The 17,928-nt window shown below is 50.3% G+C and overlaps 1 protein-coding gene across 2 annotated transcripts in view; it reads right to left on the bottom strand.

The window, feature by feature from the left end:
* CPAMD8 (C3 and PZP like alpha-2-macroglobulin domain containing 8) overlaps positions 1-17,928 on the bottom strand; it is a 98,589-nt gene that overhangs the window by 29,461 nt on the left and 51,200 nt on the right. For both annotated transcript variants that reach the window (XR_011567475.1, XM_070792583.1), the window contains exons 21-26: positions 15,301-15,454; positions 14,768-14,898; positions 9,573-9,624; positions 4,078-4,376; positions 3,239-3,464; positions 1,468-1,644 (exon numbers count right to left, since the gene is read on the bottom strand). Coding sequence is in view for 1 of the 2 variants with exons in the window: in XM_070792583.1 (XP_070648684.1) it covers positions 1,468-1,644; positions 3,239-3,464; positions 4,078-4,376; positions 9,573-9,624; positions 14,768-14,898; positions 15,301-15,454 (1,039 nt within the window). In the remaining variant the exon portion in view is untranslated. The remainder of the gene's footprint in view (positions 1-1,467; positions 1,645-3,238; positions 3,465-4,077; positions 4,377-9,572; positions 9,625-14,767; positions 14,899-15,300; positions 15,455-17,928) is intronic.

Below are 17,928 nucleotides of genomic sequence, written 5' to 3'. Positions count from 1 at the left end.
AACTCAGGGAGTTGGTGATGGACAGGGAGGCCTGGCGTGCTGCGATTCATGGGGTCGCAAAGAGTTGGACACGACTGAGTGACCGATCTGATCTGATCTGATCACTCCCAGGAGGCTCACTTTGCTCATCTGGGAAACGAGGACCATTAGCACAGGGGCTGCAAGGAGGGAAACTCAGGGCAACGTGGATGGAGCTGCACATGCCTGGCACGAGGCAGATGCCAGCTTCAGAGCTAGGTTCAGCCTCCTCCATGCTTTCCTTTCACGTTGGCTCCAGTGTAAGGCTAGAAGCAGAGCCCAGGAGGCCCCAGAATTTTGGTATCAACTGACTAACTCCCTTGTTATCTGGGAAGGAGCAGGTCCTACCCAGGGACACAGAATGGGAATCTCTCACAGAGCTGGGACCCCATCTCCAGCCTCCCTCCTTCCCCTCCCTGTGAGGCTCAGATGTGCAGAGGGTAATTCAGGGCCCTCCGAGGCCCTGTACCCCACCCCCAAACAGGACTGTGCCTTGCCCTAAGGACTTGATTCATAGCAATGGAAGATGTCCAGTGCTGTGTTGTTTATCTATGAAGATGCTCACTGTTGTGTTATTTATCTGTGAAGATGCCCAGTGCTGTGTTATTCATTTCTAAAGAAGTTCAATAGGGCTTTGTTTATTTCTGAAGTTCAGTACTGGTGGTTTACTTCTGAAGATGTTCAATGCTGCATTATTTAGGGGGAAAAAACTGGAAATAAAACACATAAATAAATAAAACTGGAAATAAGAGGAGAGTTCAGTATGTTGTGTTCCATTGATGCATGTGACAAAAAAACAATGTAGCCTCCCAAAGTGATTACAAACTGAACCCATCCTAAGACCCAACGGTTTCACCCCACAGAAATCTGGATGAGTTTTCACCAAGTATGCAAAGAGGACAATTACCGACAGTCCTGTTCTAAAAGCCCTGAATTGCAAATTGCTCCAAAGCCCATCTGCAGACACGCCCACTGCTGTCTCCACACAGTAATGGAGGTGAATGGACAACTGCTGCCCAAAGCCCAGTGGATGAATCTTACGCACACAGGACAGGGTTGGGGGGAGGCATGCCACAGGAAGCTGTGCTATGAGACACCAAGAATGGCAAAGCTAACCTGTGCTCCAGGAGGGTAGAGGGGTCAACACAGAGCATGATGGGAAGCTTATAGGGATTTATTTTCTTTCCCCAAATGTTTTTATAATGCTATTATATTGCCCTGGTTGTTCGGAAAAATTTACATTTTCAGAAGATGCTGTTCCTCTCCCCATGGCTGATTACCAGCAATCAGATTGGTTTCCTAACAGGTGCAGAGGCCAGGCTCCGACTGACAGGGGCCAGATCAGGCCACCCAGATTGGCCTCTTTCAACGTCTTTGCCTTCTTCCCCATCCTCTGCACGTGACATGCGGGCTGCGCCCCGTGCGACCGAGGTTACTGCACCCCAGTACCTTGTACCAGGTGGTCGGTGGTCTCCCTCTCCACCTCAGGGCTGAGCTGCCGGGTTTTCTGGAGATACTTCAAGACAAAGACATTAGGTGCAAAATGAATCATATTCTGCTCTCCGCAGCCGAAGGGAAGCCGGAGGAGGTTGCTGAGATGGTTCAGAGTTGGCCCCATGACGTCTCCTGGTGAGAAGGAAGAGGAAGAATGGGCTGAGGACTGGCCTCATTCAATGCCCTGGCATTGTTCTAGGGACAACTTTCCTCAGAGGGAGCCCACCCATGGCCCAATACCAGCATCCCATTATCTGACTGCCAGCGCTGCCCTTGGAGACTGGGAGGCATCCATGCCCATCCAGCCTGCTTGATCGCTTGGCCTTGGTGGGCACTTGCAGGCCCTATCTTACATGCTTCCCTCCATGTTCTTTAGTTGTAACTCAGGTGTTCTTTCTACCTTTTCATTATGTTACTATTAGTAAATGCTTTTTCCTTTCTAGATTTCTAAATAGGTGCAATTGAGACTATACATTTTCCTCTTAGAACAACTTTGGCTGCATCCCACAAACGTTAAGATGTCAATCCAGTCATTTGACTCCCTTCTACATATTTTTTTCTAACTTCCAATATGAAATGTGGTTTTCTATTTAACCATGAGTATTGGGGTTTTTCATACAGTTTTCTTATACGTGTGGTATTGTTGGTGTGTTTTTGAAAGTTCTTTTCTCCTGTTATTTCTGACTTACTGCGCTCTCATCCCTTCTGTACTCTGCCTCCCTCTCCCTGGCCTTTATGCCCCCAAATACTGCTGATACACTTTCTGGACTCCCTGCCGACTGCACCTCCCTTCCTCTGCCCCCCTGAGGCTGCTGCTGCTCCTGCAGCCTCCTCCTGTGGCGGGGCCTGGCTGGCTACTTTCTCGCCGCCTTTCTCTGGGCTTTCCAGTTCTTCTTACACTTCCATCCTGCTGCGCTGACGGCACTGGCTGGCACAGAGTTACCTGCCTGCATCTCCTCTCCATCCCTGCCCATCTGTCTTCTTCCCTATACCCATCACCTCAAGCTGGGCCATCATCCCCAAGGCCACATCTGAATTGATTTCATGCTTCAGAAATCATAAACTCCAGCAATCCTCTGATCCGGTGACAACCACCAACCTGCACCAGGCCCCAGGGCTTCCATTCTCTGACGTCACAGAGACCCAAGACCCCTCCTTCGTGTCTCTGTGCCTCTTCCTGGCCTTTTACGCCCTCCCCACCCTTCCAACATCCAGCACTAGATGGATCACACAGTCCCCAGTTTCTACTCCTGTGCCTGGGCTACAGGAGACAATCCAGTGCTCAAGAAGTCCCTGGCCACAGCCTCTTATCCCTGCTCAGTAAGCTCTCTAAGCATTTGAAATGGTCCCGCCCCTCTCACCTGGACCCCCAGAGCCCCTACCCACCACCCCATACCTGGCTAACTTCACCTGGTCTTTCAGCCTGCTTGTATATCACCCCAGACACATTGCCCTCATGAAGTTCACACACCCCTTGGGGTCACCCCACAGAGGGCAAGGACCCGCCTCCTCAGCCCGACTTGAGCCCCCAAAGGGCAGGCTTGGGGTCACCTCTGAGTCTGGCCCCAGCACAGAGAAGGCACTGGAAGTTGCTTGCCGGTCAGGTGAGTGGGTGTCTGGCCAAAGGCCCCGAAGGCACGTGCCCCCAGCAAAACCCAGAATGAAAATGAACCGGAAGTGACACTTGCCCCCATCCTCCCCAAGCCAGGCTGCCGGGCAGACACACCTATGATGGAGGCGGCGGCGCGCTCAGACCCAGGGATGGCGCTGTGCGGGACCCCCAGGGTGAAGGCTTCGCTGTAGCTCTCATCTGCTTCCACCTTCCTCCAGATGCGGAACTCGCCCACGGAACCCCAGCCAGTGGAGAAACCGATGAACTGGACCTCTGGCGGTTTGGGGAGGGTCCAGGCCATGATGACAGAGTCATTGGATGGCTCTGGACCATGGCCAACCTGGAAAAAGAGGCCAAGGCTGCTGGGTGCTGGCAGGAAGCTGGGTTCAGACATGGTCAGAGGCCTTGGCCACATTCATGGGGGTGGGGAGGCATTCTCAAGGCATCAGCAATGAGAGAAACTAGAAACCACACTGTTCACTGAACACCCAACAGAGACACAAGTGGGGCATCTGCAGGTTCCAAAGTCACTGGGCTCCCTGGAACCTTTGCATATGTAGCTCCCCCTGCTTGAAACAGCCTCTGCTTCAGTTTGCCTGGCGAACTCCTATTCATACTTCAAAACACCACCTGGCTATACCCCTCTTCTAGGAAGCTGTTCACACCGACTTCTTTTCTCTCCTTTGCTTGGCCCAGAAAGTGTCCACAGTCCTCATCTTACCTGCTCATACCCACTTCCTTTCTCCCTGGCCTCCCAGATCCCTGGGCACCTCCTCTGCCACAGCTCTCACTAGTGTTTTGGAAGCAACGCCAGGCAGACTGTAAGTAACTTGAGGGCTGCCTTGAGTTTTCCCCCTCTTCCCGCCTTGCCATCTCATCATATGGATCAGGAAGCAACAAGTGCCAGAGGACCAGGTGGTTCCCATGCCCGCCCCAGGCAAACCCAGTCATGCCTGGATGAGCCCGCTGTGCCAGCTGATCCAGAATGTTCTGAATTCATCCCAGGAGAGGATCTTGGCTGTGGGTGTGCTGGCCACCGGCTCACCCATCTTGCTGGTGGAGATCCAGGACCTGGTGTTCTGGTGCCCCCCCAGAACAATCTCAATCATGCCCGCTGTGTCCTGGGGTCCTGGGGACAAGGCCACACGGGCATCGTTGTGGGCTCGCACGGCCACGTCGAAACGGGTGAGGCGCAGTGGCCGCTGCACATACTGGAACTCGTACTTGTTGGGCGTGGAGATGTGGACTCTCTCTGGATAGAGGGAAGGAGATGAGGTGTTGAGCGGGCACCAGAAGCATCCTTCCTCTCCCTGCCCATGCCCAGAGCTGAGCATCGGGACCTCAGGGGACCGGTCCCAGTGTGGCTCCCCACGAAGCTGCGGGAAGCACGGAGGAGTGGAGCTGGTTTGATGACCTCTTTGTCAATAGAGCACAAAAGATGAAACACTCACAGAGATAAATCCTACAAAAGATGGGCAAGACCCGTACGCTGGGAACTGCAAAATGCTGCTGAAACTAAAGATGCAAATCAGTGGAGAGCTACACCGTGTTTGTGGGTGGGAAAATAATATTATGAAGATGTTAATTACCCCCCCAAACTGATCTATAGATTCGACGCAATCCCAATCAAAATCCCAGCAGGGTCTTTTGAAGAAATTGCAAAGCTGATTTCAAAATGTATGTGGAAACTCAAAGGACCCAAAAGAGTCAAAACAACTTTGATAAACAAGAAGGACTCACACCATCTGACACTGAGACTTACTCTAAAGCTGCGGCAATAACAGGAGTGTAGCATCGGTGTCAATACAGACAAATGCTCAGTGGAACAGAAGAGGGAGTCCAGAAACGGGCCCATACATGTATAAACAACTGATTTTCAACAAAGTTGCAAAAGCAATTCAACAGCAAAAGTCCTCAACAAATGATGTTGAACAATGAAATCTTCAGATGAAGAAAAAGGAACTCTGATCCATACTTTGCATGGGCTCCAAGAGTTAACCTGAAATGGATTATTTTACAAATGAAAAGCCTAAAACTATAAAACTTTGAGAAGAAACTGTAGGATTGAGCAAAGATTTCTTAGCTACAACAAGAAAAAATAATCCATAAAAGGAAAAAGTGATAAGCATCATTAAAATGAAAAACTTCTGCTCTTTAAAAGACACTATTAAGATAATGAAAAGATACAGACTGGGAGAAATATTTTTGCAAAGCATTCATCTGATAAAGGACTTGGACCCAGTATGCATTTTTAAATACTCTCAAAAACCAAATACAAATAAACAATCCAACTTTTAAAAAGCTAAAAGATTCCATCAGACACTTCACCCCCGCAAAAAAAAAGATAGCAAATAAGCATATGAAAAGGTGCTTAATATCGTGAGTCATGATGGAAATGCAAATTAAAACCATAGTGAGATACCACTAGACATCTATTAGAATGACTAAAATTAAACAGACCATACTAAATGTTGGTAAGAATGGGGCAGAACTGGCTTATCCAGTGCCTGTGGGAATGCAAAATAGTACTGTCATTTTGGGAAATAGTCTGACAGCTTCTTAAAAAGTTAAAAAACACACTTACTATATGCGTTAGCTATTCCACTCCTAGCTATCGACTCAAGAGAAAGGAAAACACCCCACCTGTACAAAGACTTGGGCACAGATTTTCATAGTAGCTCATGTGAAATAGTCCCAAACTGGAAATAACTCAAATATCCCTCAACAGGTGAGTAGATAAAAAGTGTTATGCATATATCCAACGGAATCCTGCTGAGACAGAAATGACTGAATTACTGATACACACAACGTGGTCAAATCTCAAAATTCTTCTGTTGAGTAAAAGAAGCCAGACAAAAAGGAGAATGTTCTGTGTGATTCCATTTACACAAAATTCTAAAAAGTACGAAGTGATCTACAGAGACAGAAAGCAGACCAGTGGTTCTCTAGAGACAAGAGTGGAGAGGAGTGAGGAATTCAAAGGGGCATGACTTTAGGGTTAATAAGAACCTTCATTACCTTAATTGTGGTGATGGCTTCACAGATGTTTCTCAACATTGATTAAACTACCCTTAAAATATGTCTAATTTATTGTATGTCAATTATACCTCAATAAACATGTTAAAAAATGTTCCTGATCTTACTTTGAATACAAATATATCCAGCTTAGTGTGGATTATAATATAAAAACTACAAACAATATACAAATGTTCGGTAATGTTTCAAAATGTTCCGTAATGATCCAATTATGGGGCAGTCATTTAATGGACCATAATGAAGCTGTTTTGAAGTGCTGTTTATAAAGACTTTATAAACAATACAATAACAAGGAAAAGTGCTGAGGATGTATTAAGTGAAAAAGGCAAGACATAAAACTATACACCTCCTGAGTCATAGCAATGCTAAAACAAATTATCAATCCTAGGAAAGTGAATACAACGAAATGTCTTCGTACGTGAACTAGAGGAGACAGTTTTTGTATTTCTATTTTTGTACATTTTATCTAGTACATAGGTATGGTTTTTTCCTTTCCCAATTTTAAAAACTGTGATAAAACACACACAATGCAAAATTTGCCATCTTAAACCATTTTTAAGTGTACAGGTCAGTGGCATTAAATACATTCACATTAAAAAAAGTAATTAAAAAAAAAAAATACATTCACATTGTTTAAACATCACCAGCATCCACCCCAAGAACTCTACTCATCTTGTAAAACTAAAGCTCTGTATCCATTAAACAATAAATTTTAAAAAACCAACAACAACACAAGCAATAAATCTCCATTTTCCTCTCCCCCGGTCCCTGAAAACCACTACCCTACTTTCTGTCTCTAGGATCTTGACTGCTCTAGAGAGATCATATAAGTGGAATCATACAATATTTGTACACATGCATTTTTTAAGATTTATCATGGGGGGATTTTGGAAGTCTTTATTGAATGTGTTACAGTATTGCTCCCATTACAAGTTCTGGCTTCTTGTTTGCAAGGCATGTGGGACCTTAGCTCTCTGACCAGGGATGGAGGCAAAGAGTCGGACGTGACTGAGCGACTTCAATGTCAATGTCAATGCTGACAGCATGTTGTTTTTTTAAGTCATCAAACAGTTCTAAGAAACCACAGTGGCTGTACCACTTTATATTCCCACCAGCAATGTATGAAAGATCCAACTTGTCTACATCCTGGCCACTTTTTCACGTCGTCACTATACTTTTTATTTTACTCATTCGGATAGGTGTGCACTGATAACTTACTGCGTTTCAATTTGCATTTCTCTAAGAGCTTCCCTGGTGGCTCAGTGGTAAAGAATCCACCTGCCAATGCAGGAGACATGGGTTCGATCCCTGATCCAGGGAGATCCCTCATGCCACGGAGCAACTAAGCCTGTGCGTCAGAGAGGGTAACAGGCAGGAAGGCTAGTGGTACCCAAGAGGAGGAAATAGACTGCAAGTGTCAGACGTGGTTTTTCTCTCTCTTAAGTGGCAGGAAGAAACAATACACAAGTGTCAGACGTTTTTTCCTTCTCTATACAAAATTAAAAGGAGCTTTCTTTTAAAATTCTGTGTTGCCAGGATGACGCCTGGTTCCACCTGAACTTAACTTTTCTCAACCTTGAGCTAACCAATGGGAATGCATTGGTTATGAAATGCTAACCAATGCATTTTTCTTATGAAAATGTTTTTCTTAAGTTGCGTTAATGAACTATGTATCTACCTTAGACTCTGTCTTTCTTCAAGTCGGTTCTGCCTAAGACTCAGAACCGATAAGGGCTCAACAAACCAGCATGTTTTACTCGTGGAAATGTTCTCTTGAGCTATGTTAATGAAACTGTGTATTTGCTTGGAAACCTGCCTTTCTTCAAGATTCATATCAACAGTTTTATGGCCCGGGATGATTCACCTCATGCCGATGTTATCTCAAAATTTATGTTGTGGGTGAGGGGTCTGGTGCAACTGAGTTTTGAGACATTTCCTTTCTTTAATTAGCAGCTTGCGAATAGGCATATAACTTCTTGCTATAAAGTAGTGAGGAGGCACTCTTTCTGCCCTCTTCTGATGTCTGTGTCAGAAGCTTTCTCTATCTCTTTTATACTTTAACAAAACTTTATTACACAAAAGCTCTGAGCAGCCTTACCACTGGCCCTGGATCAAATTCCTCTCCCTGGAAGGCCAAGGATCCCGGCGTGGTTCACGGCTCACAGCAGCAACCTTTCACCACAGCTACTGAGCCCGTGCTCTAGAGCCTGGGAGCCGCAGCTACTAAAGCTCCCGTGCTCCAGAGCCTGTGCTCCGCAGCAGGAGAGGCCACCACCATGAAACGCCCGCACACCACAACTAGAGAAAAGCCCGCTCGGCAATGGAGACCCAGCACAGCTGAAAATAAAGTCGCTCAGTCGTGTCCGACTCTTTGCGACCCCATGGACTGTCCATGGAATTCTCCAGGCCAGAATACTGGAGTGGGTAGCCTTTCCCTTCTCCAGGGGGTCTTCCCAACCCAGGGATCGAACCCAGGTCTCTCGCATTGCAGGCGGATTCTTTACCAGCTGAGCCACAAACAAGGAAGTCCCCCCAAAATAAAGACATATAATTATTTACAAAATCATTTGAGCATATATGTGATGTCTTGCTATTTACTGAAAAAAGGGGAGGGGGATGTCAAAAGGAAGCCTGGGTCCAGAGTGTGATGTGAAAGCCTTGGCAACAGGGAGGTGGTACACCTAGGGGTTGGCATCACCTGGGGATGCCATCTCAGATCCTCTGCTCTGCCTCTTGGCAAAACCTGCCAGATGAGTGTCCAGTGCCAGGCCCAGCCCAAGCTCCAAAGTGGAGGGCTCTTTGAGGAGGGGTTGGATGGGGTAGGGTCAGACCCTCCCATAGGCAGCTCAGGCTCACGTTCGTCCCAGCACTGACATGGCCCCACCAAGGCAGAGGCGTGGAAGTGTCTTTCTCTGTCCACTCCACTCCCTGGGCATTCCGTACCCACTTCCAGATCATGGGCAGGCTTAATGTCAATTTCAGGGGATCAGGGTGGACCCCAGAGCTCACACTTCCTGGAACCTATCTTAATTTCCCACACCCTCCTCTGCTACCCTTGGGTTCTGGGTCACCCTCATTCTCCCAGCTTTCCCATGTTGTGTCTCTAAGACCTCCCTTCCCCAGACCATCAGTTCCTCACTCGGGACTCCAAGTTCGACAGCCCCTTCCCCTGACGGCAATCTCTTTTCTCGTTGGCACCAGCAGTCAACCATCATGACATGCTTACTTCCTGCCTGGCAGAAGCCCAGTCCTCACTCTGGCTTACATTTGTCCCTAGCTGGGACATTTCAGTGGCTTTGCTGTGGTGTCCCCAGCCCCGAGGCAAGACAAGTGTCCACTTGGCAGCAACGAAGTTGCACCAGTGTAGGTGTAAGGGCCGAAGTCTTTGGCAGGATGTGCGTGGGAGACTCACCGTTGGGACAGAAGAAAGCGCTGTAGGTGTATGATCGGGGGGCTCCTTCAGGCTGAAACAGAGAAACGGGGAGAACTGAGCACCAGCGGAGGCAGTCACTGCACGGGCCGCTGTCCCACAGCTGCAGACTCGGACCTGCAGTCTGGACCCCGCAGGACAATGCCACAGGTGCACGGAGGTGGACCTGGTCTCCTACCTCCTGTGTCCAGATGGGGAAACTGAGGCTCACTTCCCTTTCCCCGGGCTCTAGTCAAACTCACCAACCACGCCTAGAGTTATCAGGCTTCTCACACCCCCACCCCACCCTCCTGACCACTCCTTCCACCCAGATCCCAGCCCGGCTTCTGGGTAAAGAACGCAATGACTCAAAGGCTGCGGATCCGAGGCCCTATCTGGCCTCTAAGAGCGTTGACAACGGGGCGCCCAGGTCTGCCAAGGACGGGGGTCTCTGTCCTACTGTCTAGTGCCTCCTCTGTCTCCTGTCTCTCATGCTCCTGCTCCCACCCCTTCCACAACATCACCCAGTAGGCAGGTGGCTTGTTCTCTTCAAAGGGAGCACTCAAGAACCTCCCTCGTGGTCCAGTGGTTGAGAATCCGCCTGCCAATCAATGCAGGAGACACAGGTTCCATCTCTGATCTGGGAAGATTACGCAGGCCACGGAGCAGCTAAGCCTGTGCACCACAGCTCCTGAGCCGGTGCTCTGGAGCCCATACACCGTGACAAGAGAAGCTGCCGAATGAGAAGCCCTGCCACTGCAGCTAGAGAAAGCCCGCGCGCAGCAACAAAGACCCAGCACAGCCAAAAATGAACAATGTTTTTTAAAAAGGGGAGCACTCGAAATTTAATGGGATACACCTTGTGGGGTTTCACCTGACCCGTGGGATTCCAACTTTTCCAGGTCTCCTTTAGCAGTGTCAGCAGATTGGTGAGCTGCGGCCACTTGAGGCCAGACCTTAAAGGGTTAACCTTTGACCACTGCAGCCAGACAGCCTCCTGGGGTCCCAATTTCTCCCACTGTGATGGTTCACTTTATTTGTCAACTCCAGACATCTGATCAAACGTTACTTCTGGGCGTGCCTGTGAGGGCATCTCTTAAAGGAGCCAGCATTTGAACGGATGGACTGTGATGTAAATGGCCCTCCCCAGTGTGGGTAACACCCAAATACTCTACTGAGGTCCCAAACACAATGAAAGGCGGAAGAGGGATGAATTCTCTCTCTGCCAGATAGCTTTTGAGTTGGGGCATCGATCGTCTCTGCCCTTGATGCTCCTGGTTCTCAGGCCTTCAAAATCGCAGACTGTGGATTTCTCAGCCTCCATGATCGATTTCTCAGCCTCCATGACCTTGTAAGCTTTGCAGATGGTGCTAGTGGTAAAGAACCCGCCTGCCAATGCACAAGATGTAAGAGACACAGGTTCGATCCCTGGGTCAGGAAGATCCCCTGGAGAAGGTCATGGCAACCCACTCCAGTATTCTTGCCTGGAGAATCCAATGGACAGAGGGGCCTGGTGGGCTACAGTCCATGGGGTCGCAAAGAGTCAGACACAACTGAAGCAACTTAGCACACATGATCGTGTAAGCCAACCGCTTATAATAAATCTCTTTCTAGAGAGAGACTTATGTCCTACTGGCTCTGTGTCTCCAGAGAACCAGAATACACCCACTGCTTGCTGGGTGACCCAGGGCCACTCACTTAACTTCCCTGGGCCTCTATTTGTTATCATTGGAAGGACTGATGCTGAAGCTGAAACTCCAATACTTTGGCCACCTGATGCAAAGACATGACTCATTGGAAATGACCCTGATGCTGGGAAAGATTGAAGGTGGGAGGAGAAGGGGACGACAGAGGATGAGATGGTTGGATGGCATCACTGACTCTATGAACATGAGTTTGAGCAGGCTCTAGGAATTGGTGATGGACAGGGAAGCCTGGCGTGCTACAGTCCATGGGGTTGCAAAGAGTCGGACATGACTGAGCAACTGAACTGAACTGAGCTGAAGATGGAGGTGATGAAGGCATTGACCTCGATGTGAGGGCTAGGTGTACTTCAGACAGGGCTGGCGTCTTCTCGGTGCTACTGAGGCTTCTGCAGGCTATCTGCTCAGCCACAGGCTCCAAGGCGAGCCCCCAAGGTTCTGCTTGGGCCTCAGCAACCCTCTTATCAGTCTATCAGCTCAGTCTCTTGTTGGCCCTAGACAGGGTCTGGCCATTGTAAACCCATGATAGCTATACAGTCATAAAAATGATTCATAACTCAGATGTCAACCAATGGGTGAACAGATACAGTGGAACATTACACACCATGAAAAGGGATGAGGCACTGATTCCTGCTACAATACAGGAGTTATATGTGGGGAAAGCGAGTCTCAGTAGGGCTAATATGGATATGAAAGACAGTAGATTATAGATAGGGCTTCCCTGGTGGCTCAGCAGTAAAGAATCTGCCTGCAATGCGGGAGACTACCTGCAATGCAGGAGACGTGGGAAGACCCCCAGGAGGAGGAAATGGCAACCCACTCCAGGATTCTTGCCTGGGAAACCCCATGGGACAGAGGAGCCTGGGCAGGCTACAGTCTGTGGGGTTGCAAGAGTCAGACATGAGTGAGCGACTAAATTACCACCACAATGTAAGCAGACCTCAAAAACATCATGCTAAGTGAGAGAAGCCAGAGAGGAAAGCCCACAGAGTGTATGATTCCATTTACACTCAATGTTCAGAACAAGCAGATCCAGAGACAGCCTCTGAACCCTTCCTTTGGCACTGAGCATGGCCCCTGACCATCCAGGGTCTCCTGGACACACCCCCACCCCAGCATAGCCTTTGAAATAGCCCGTGGGGCTGCTCCCGGCCACTCAGCCCTATCTCCTCTTCCACCTTAACTCAGAGGGGACTCTGGTGCCAGCATCTTGCCTTCACGCTGCCCTGGCTTTTAGCTGATCTTGGGTTCCAGTCTCCTTTGCCTCTGTGCTCGAGCCAGCTCCCAGTCAGGTTCCAAAACAAGGTCTCTGTGAAATGTCACTTTTATTATCTCTGGCAGGACTTTTCTGCAACCTTATAGCACATAACAGTGCTTGATTCTTGCCTTTCTAGGGATTTATCTATTTGCATATTTCATATACATGGGATCATACACTATGCAATCTTTGGTGTCTGGCTTATTTCACTCAGCATAATGTTTTCAAGGTTCGTCTACATTGGAGCACAAATCGGTGCTTCATTCCTTTTCATGACCGAGTAATATTCCATGATGTTGGGAAACTGTATCCCTTTGCACCATGTTTATTGATTCATCAGCTGATGGACATCTCCTAGAATGGAAAAAGCATCCCTGGCTTGTGTCCAGGATCCCCCAGTTGACCATTATAAATGCCTGGATGACAGCAGCTCCCATTTCTGTAGCACTCAGGCCAGGAACTCAAGAGATGCCTTCCACACACACTCTCATTTAACTGCCCAGCAGTTCCCATCTGAACTCAAGGCTGTCACTCCAGAGCCCAACTCTGGCCAAGAGGGCAGACCCCCTTTCACTCCCATGATGCCCGTGAGGCTCTCCTTGTGGCTCTGAATTATGTCGGCCTTCTTTCTGATTCTGTGAACTCCACTGAGACATGGTGGGGTGATCGAAGGCTCTCCAGCAAAAGTTCTAAAGGTCATAATCCCCCGAGCCAGCTGGGTTGCCGGGTGGGATGGCAGTGGCCTCTCTTCCACTTGACACAGCACTCATGATGGTGCAGCCATCACTTCCTCCCTACCACGTGCCTCTCAGGAATAGCCTTTCTGTTGTATTCGGCCTCCGACATGGTAGGTGGCATGTGATGTCTGATCAGGGTCCATCGTGTAATAGAGCGAGTGAATCGTGCACCCAGAGTTCCATGGTGGGACAAGATGGGAGAAGCCGCGCACCCAGCACTTTCTGTTTCATCAGTCTATTTCTCTAATTCATGCTTCAGTCTTTGCATCGACATTTCAGGTCTTCTGATGCCTACATCATACCTCCCGTCTCCTAGAGCTGAGCGTACATAGCTGGACCAGTGGATGCTGCAGACATTGGATATAGCTGAGCAGTGCGAGTGGGAGGAACAGGAGAATCCTTCTCTGTACATCTTAGAAATTCCTCTTGCAGAGGAAAGAGACAAGCGCTCCAGGCCTCCAGGTCGGAGGGAGGGCAGGCTGTGGCTCAAGTGTGCACAGGGCTTTGCAGCAGGTCACCAGGGATTTCTGCATTTCCTGTCGAGGCCATCCCATTCCTGTTGGCTCATGGAGATTGTATGCCTCATCTGATGACACACGGGTCCCTGAGGACTCCATCACGTCATGTCAACAAAGCTGCAGCAATGACCCGTCCGCCTCCGGGAGTTCCGCCCAGCTCGCATGTGACTCCTGGTGCTGATGGAAAACATTTGTGTTCAGCTCCACCAGGACTGCAGGGGAGGGAGGGCAGCTGTTTGCAGCTGGGCCACTGGGAAGGGGCAACACTCCGGGCTTTAGTCCTTCAGCAGGGCTGCCGCGTGCTCTCCGAGCAGCAATAAACAGGAGTCTGACCAGAGCTCTGGGCTCTAATGCATCTGAGCAGCCCCAGAAAAGATGGGGCATCATTGTCCCCACAAGCCCAGCACTATGAGATGAGATGCCATGTACGTTCTCCCACCTCCCCGACGCTGTGGGATGAGTGTGAGCACCCAATCCTTCAGAGCAGACTGGGAATCACAAGACACTTGATGAGCCCCAAGGACAAGTGGCAGATCCCAGATTCACAGCTGAGAGGGGAGGCGAGGTGGGGGTGGGGGGTGTGGGGGTGGCAATCCGGGCCCCTTGGCTGGAGGCTCTGCATCCTTCCCGCACGGGCATTCCAAGGACAGCCCTCCAAATGCTGGGCCACAGTCTCTACAATTGTCTATGATGAACGGACAGCCAGGAGAGAAAGGCACACCACCCTCCATGGCGATCGACCCCGGGGGTCAGGAGGACACTTCCCTGCAGCCTTTGAGAGCCCCACATCACTGCACCAAAGCCTGTTCGGCCACTTGGAGAGGGGATGGCTGCCACGGTCCTTCAGCCCGAGGCCCCAGAGCAGGACTGGTGGGGGCTGCCCTGGCCCTGGCGTGGGGAAGGCCCACACATCCCCATCCCCACCTCACTGGGGAGCCAATCAGGCCCTGGCCAAGTGCCTTGAGCAAGGACATGGGCTTACCTCGACCATCACACTGCACCGGATGTGGTCTCTTCCAATGGGGACCCTTCTGTCAGCATAATTCTCCTCTGGGGGTCTGACGGACTTCCCATCCCGGCAGCAGCTCGTTTCTCTGTAAGCCAGAGCTTTGGCTGCGGAGATTTGAGTACTCAGTGCTGGTTCTCAAAACAGGACCCCATCTGCCGCTCTTCTGTCCCCCACTCTTGTCCCAGGCTTCCCAGGTATGCATGCACGCATATCTGTGTGCATGATGCATGTTGCATATATGTGAATGCACAGATATGCATGAGTGCACATGTGTGCAAGTGTAAGTGCATGCTATATTGGTGGGGCACTTTAAGAGCCTGGCTTCCCCCAGATGTGGCCCCCCTACCTCTTGATCACTCTGGACTGATCCAGACTCCTCCGGTAGCTCTCTTGTCCCTCAACCTCCTGTTCTGCCCTACTGACCCTTCCCCCATGCCTGGATTCAGCGCCTGGACCCCTTGGTGTCCTGGAGAGGGGAGATGCCCCAATAAGCACTTGAATCTCACCTGTGATGTTGCTAAGACCCAGGTCGCCGAAGGACAGAACCACCCACATGGGCTCCGTCTCCCCAGAGGCCACACACGTCTTCTTGGTCAGATGGCGTTTGCCAGGGTGTCCGACAAACTGGATGCCCTTGGGAACTGAGATCTTCATGTAGACCTGGAGAGGGTGGCAAGCATCCATGGTACCCGGAATCTGCACACCCTCCAGCACGCCTCACTGCCCACTACACTCCGTCCACCCTGGGAGCCTTCTCCCCAAACCATGCTCTCCATGAGAGACCCCCTTTGCATTTCTTATCAGAACCAACTACTCGGGCTTCCCTGGTGGTCCAGTGGTTAAGAATCTGCCTTGCAATGCAAGAGACACCAGTTTGATTCCTGGTCTGGGAAGATCCCACATGATGCGGAGCAATTAAGCCCGCGTGCTGCAATTACTGGGCCCACCTGCAGCAACTGTTGAAGCCCTTGAGCTCTAGAGCCTGTACTCCGCAGCGAGAGGCCACCGCCATGAGAAGCCTGCATCCTGCAACTAGAGAGAAGCCCCTGCTCTTCCCAACTAGAGAAAGTCCACGTGCAGCAATGAAGACCCAGCACAATCAAAAATAAGTAAATGTTAAAAAAGAAGAACCGACTCCTCAACACTGTCCTGCTTCCCTCAACCCCCCATACCCTCACTGGTCCAGCTCCCCTTGGAGACCAAGGTCGATTCAAGGGCTGCTCATCTAGCTCCAATCCTCCCCAGCCAAGGGATGAGAGAGGCCACTCCCCACGCAGGCCTCACAAAGCACTTCCTCTGACCCTCCATCCGTGGAGGTCCACTGCATCCTAACAGAGCTTGGTGTACACACGTGCGTGTGTGTGTGTGCCGTGCATGCACGCACCTCTGTGTGCACATCTACATGTTTAGTAGGCATGGCACTGCCAGACGTGTGAGTGCACTTGTGTGAAGGCAAGCGTCTCTGCATATGTGTGCAAGCGTAAGTATACACATGCGTGTGTGCATACCACGTATCTATGTGCATGCTGTGTGTACATGTGTGTACACCCCTCGATCTACAGCATGCTCTTTGCTCCGCATCTACTTGTCCAACCAGTAGATGCACAGCGCCTAATGGGTCCAGGCGTCCTCCTAGGAATTCAAGAGCCAGATCTCAGCAAGACATACGAGCGATGCCTGAGCCTCGGTGCACTTAAGTCACACACACAGTCCAACGTGTACAAGGGAGCTTTACAGCAGCAAGTGTGACAGGGGTTTGAATACTGCCTACGGGCAGGTCCAGCCAGACCTGAGTGAGAATGGTTGGTCCATTCGGGGGCTCCCCCACCCCCCTCAAGACACCATTCTTCCAGAAAGTTCTTCCAGGGAGGCAAGAAGAAATTCAAGCATCAAATATTGATGTGACCAATTTTCTGGGTCCTGGGAGGAACCAACTGTCCAGGCTGAGGGGTGGAATCGGCCTGTTGTTCAGGCGTGTCTGACTCTTTGTGACCCCATGGACTGTAACCCACCAGGGCCCTCTGTCCACGGGGCTCTCCTGTTCCTAAAATTGAATACGTGGACAGACCTGTTGCCCAGCAAGGATGCCTTCTTCCAGCCAACAGGCCAGCCTCCAGGGTATGATCAGAGCTGAAATGGGTACCTGGGGGCCTGCCTGCAGTCCAGGAGAGAGTGGCCCTCAGGGGCCAGCCTGTGATTAGGAACCAGCTTACACTTATCCCAGCTTTTTGAAACTGGAATCCTATTCCTCCTAACCATATGTGCTCAGTCACTCAGTTGTGTCCAACTCTTTATCTCTGAGACCCCAGGGACTGTAGCCCACCAGGCTCCTCTGTCCTGGGATTCTCCAGGCAAGAATACTGGAGTGGGGTACCATGTCCTTCTTCCCAAGCCAGGGATTGAACTGCATCTCCTGCATCTCATCTCCTGCATTAGCAGGAAGATTCTTTACCACTGAGTAGTGGGAAGCCCCCTCCTAGTGATAAACCACATAAAAAGGATGAAGGAAGGCTTCCCTGGTGTCCAGTGGTTAAGAATCTGCCTTGCAATGCAAAGGGCACCAGGTCCATCCCTGATCCAGGAAGATCCCACATGCTGCTGGGCATTTAGCCTCTGTACCACAGCTACTGAGCCCACCCACCTAGAGCCTGTGCTTTGCAACAGGAGTGGCCGCCACAGGGAGAAGCCTGCACGTTGCAGTTAGAGAGTAGACCCCACGGGCCATAACGAGAGAAAGCCCGCACACAACAACGAAGATGCGCCCAGCCAAAAAAAAAAAAACAGATGCATGATAAAGGTCTGGGTCTTGGGGCCCTGCTCCCAGCTTATTGCCCTGAGCCCTTCACCTGTCTTCCTTAACCCGCTCTGGGCCACCCATGGCCACTGCCGTGGTTGCTGCTGCAGCGGTTCTCACTCAGCCTAACGCACAAGCCTCCTCCTTCTTTCCCGCTTTCCCAACCAGAGCCTAAAATCCAGCCTGGCTGTGTCACAGGCAGCTCTTGGGACAAGCCAACCTGCCTCTGCCCGTCGCTTGTGTATACTGTTCCGTCTTCCAGGAATGCCCTTCCAGGCCCAGTGCCCAGCTTAAACATCGCCCAGAGACTTCTCTGCATTCAGAGAAGCCAACCTCTCTC

The sequence above is a fragment of the Bos indicus genome, chromosome 7 (genome assembly GCF_029378745.1).
Source record: "Bos indicus isolate NIAB-ARS_2022 breed Sahiwal x Tharparkar chromosome 7, NIAB-ARS_B.indTharparkar_mat_pri_1.0, whole genome shotgun sequence".
Classification (NCBI taxonomy): Eukaryota; Metazoa; Chordata; class Mammalia; order Artiodactyla; family Bovidae; genus Bos; species Bos indicus.
Note: the sequence above shows the minus strand (reverse complement) of the source record. Positions and strands in the feature narration are given on the sequence as shown.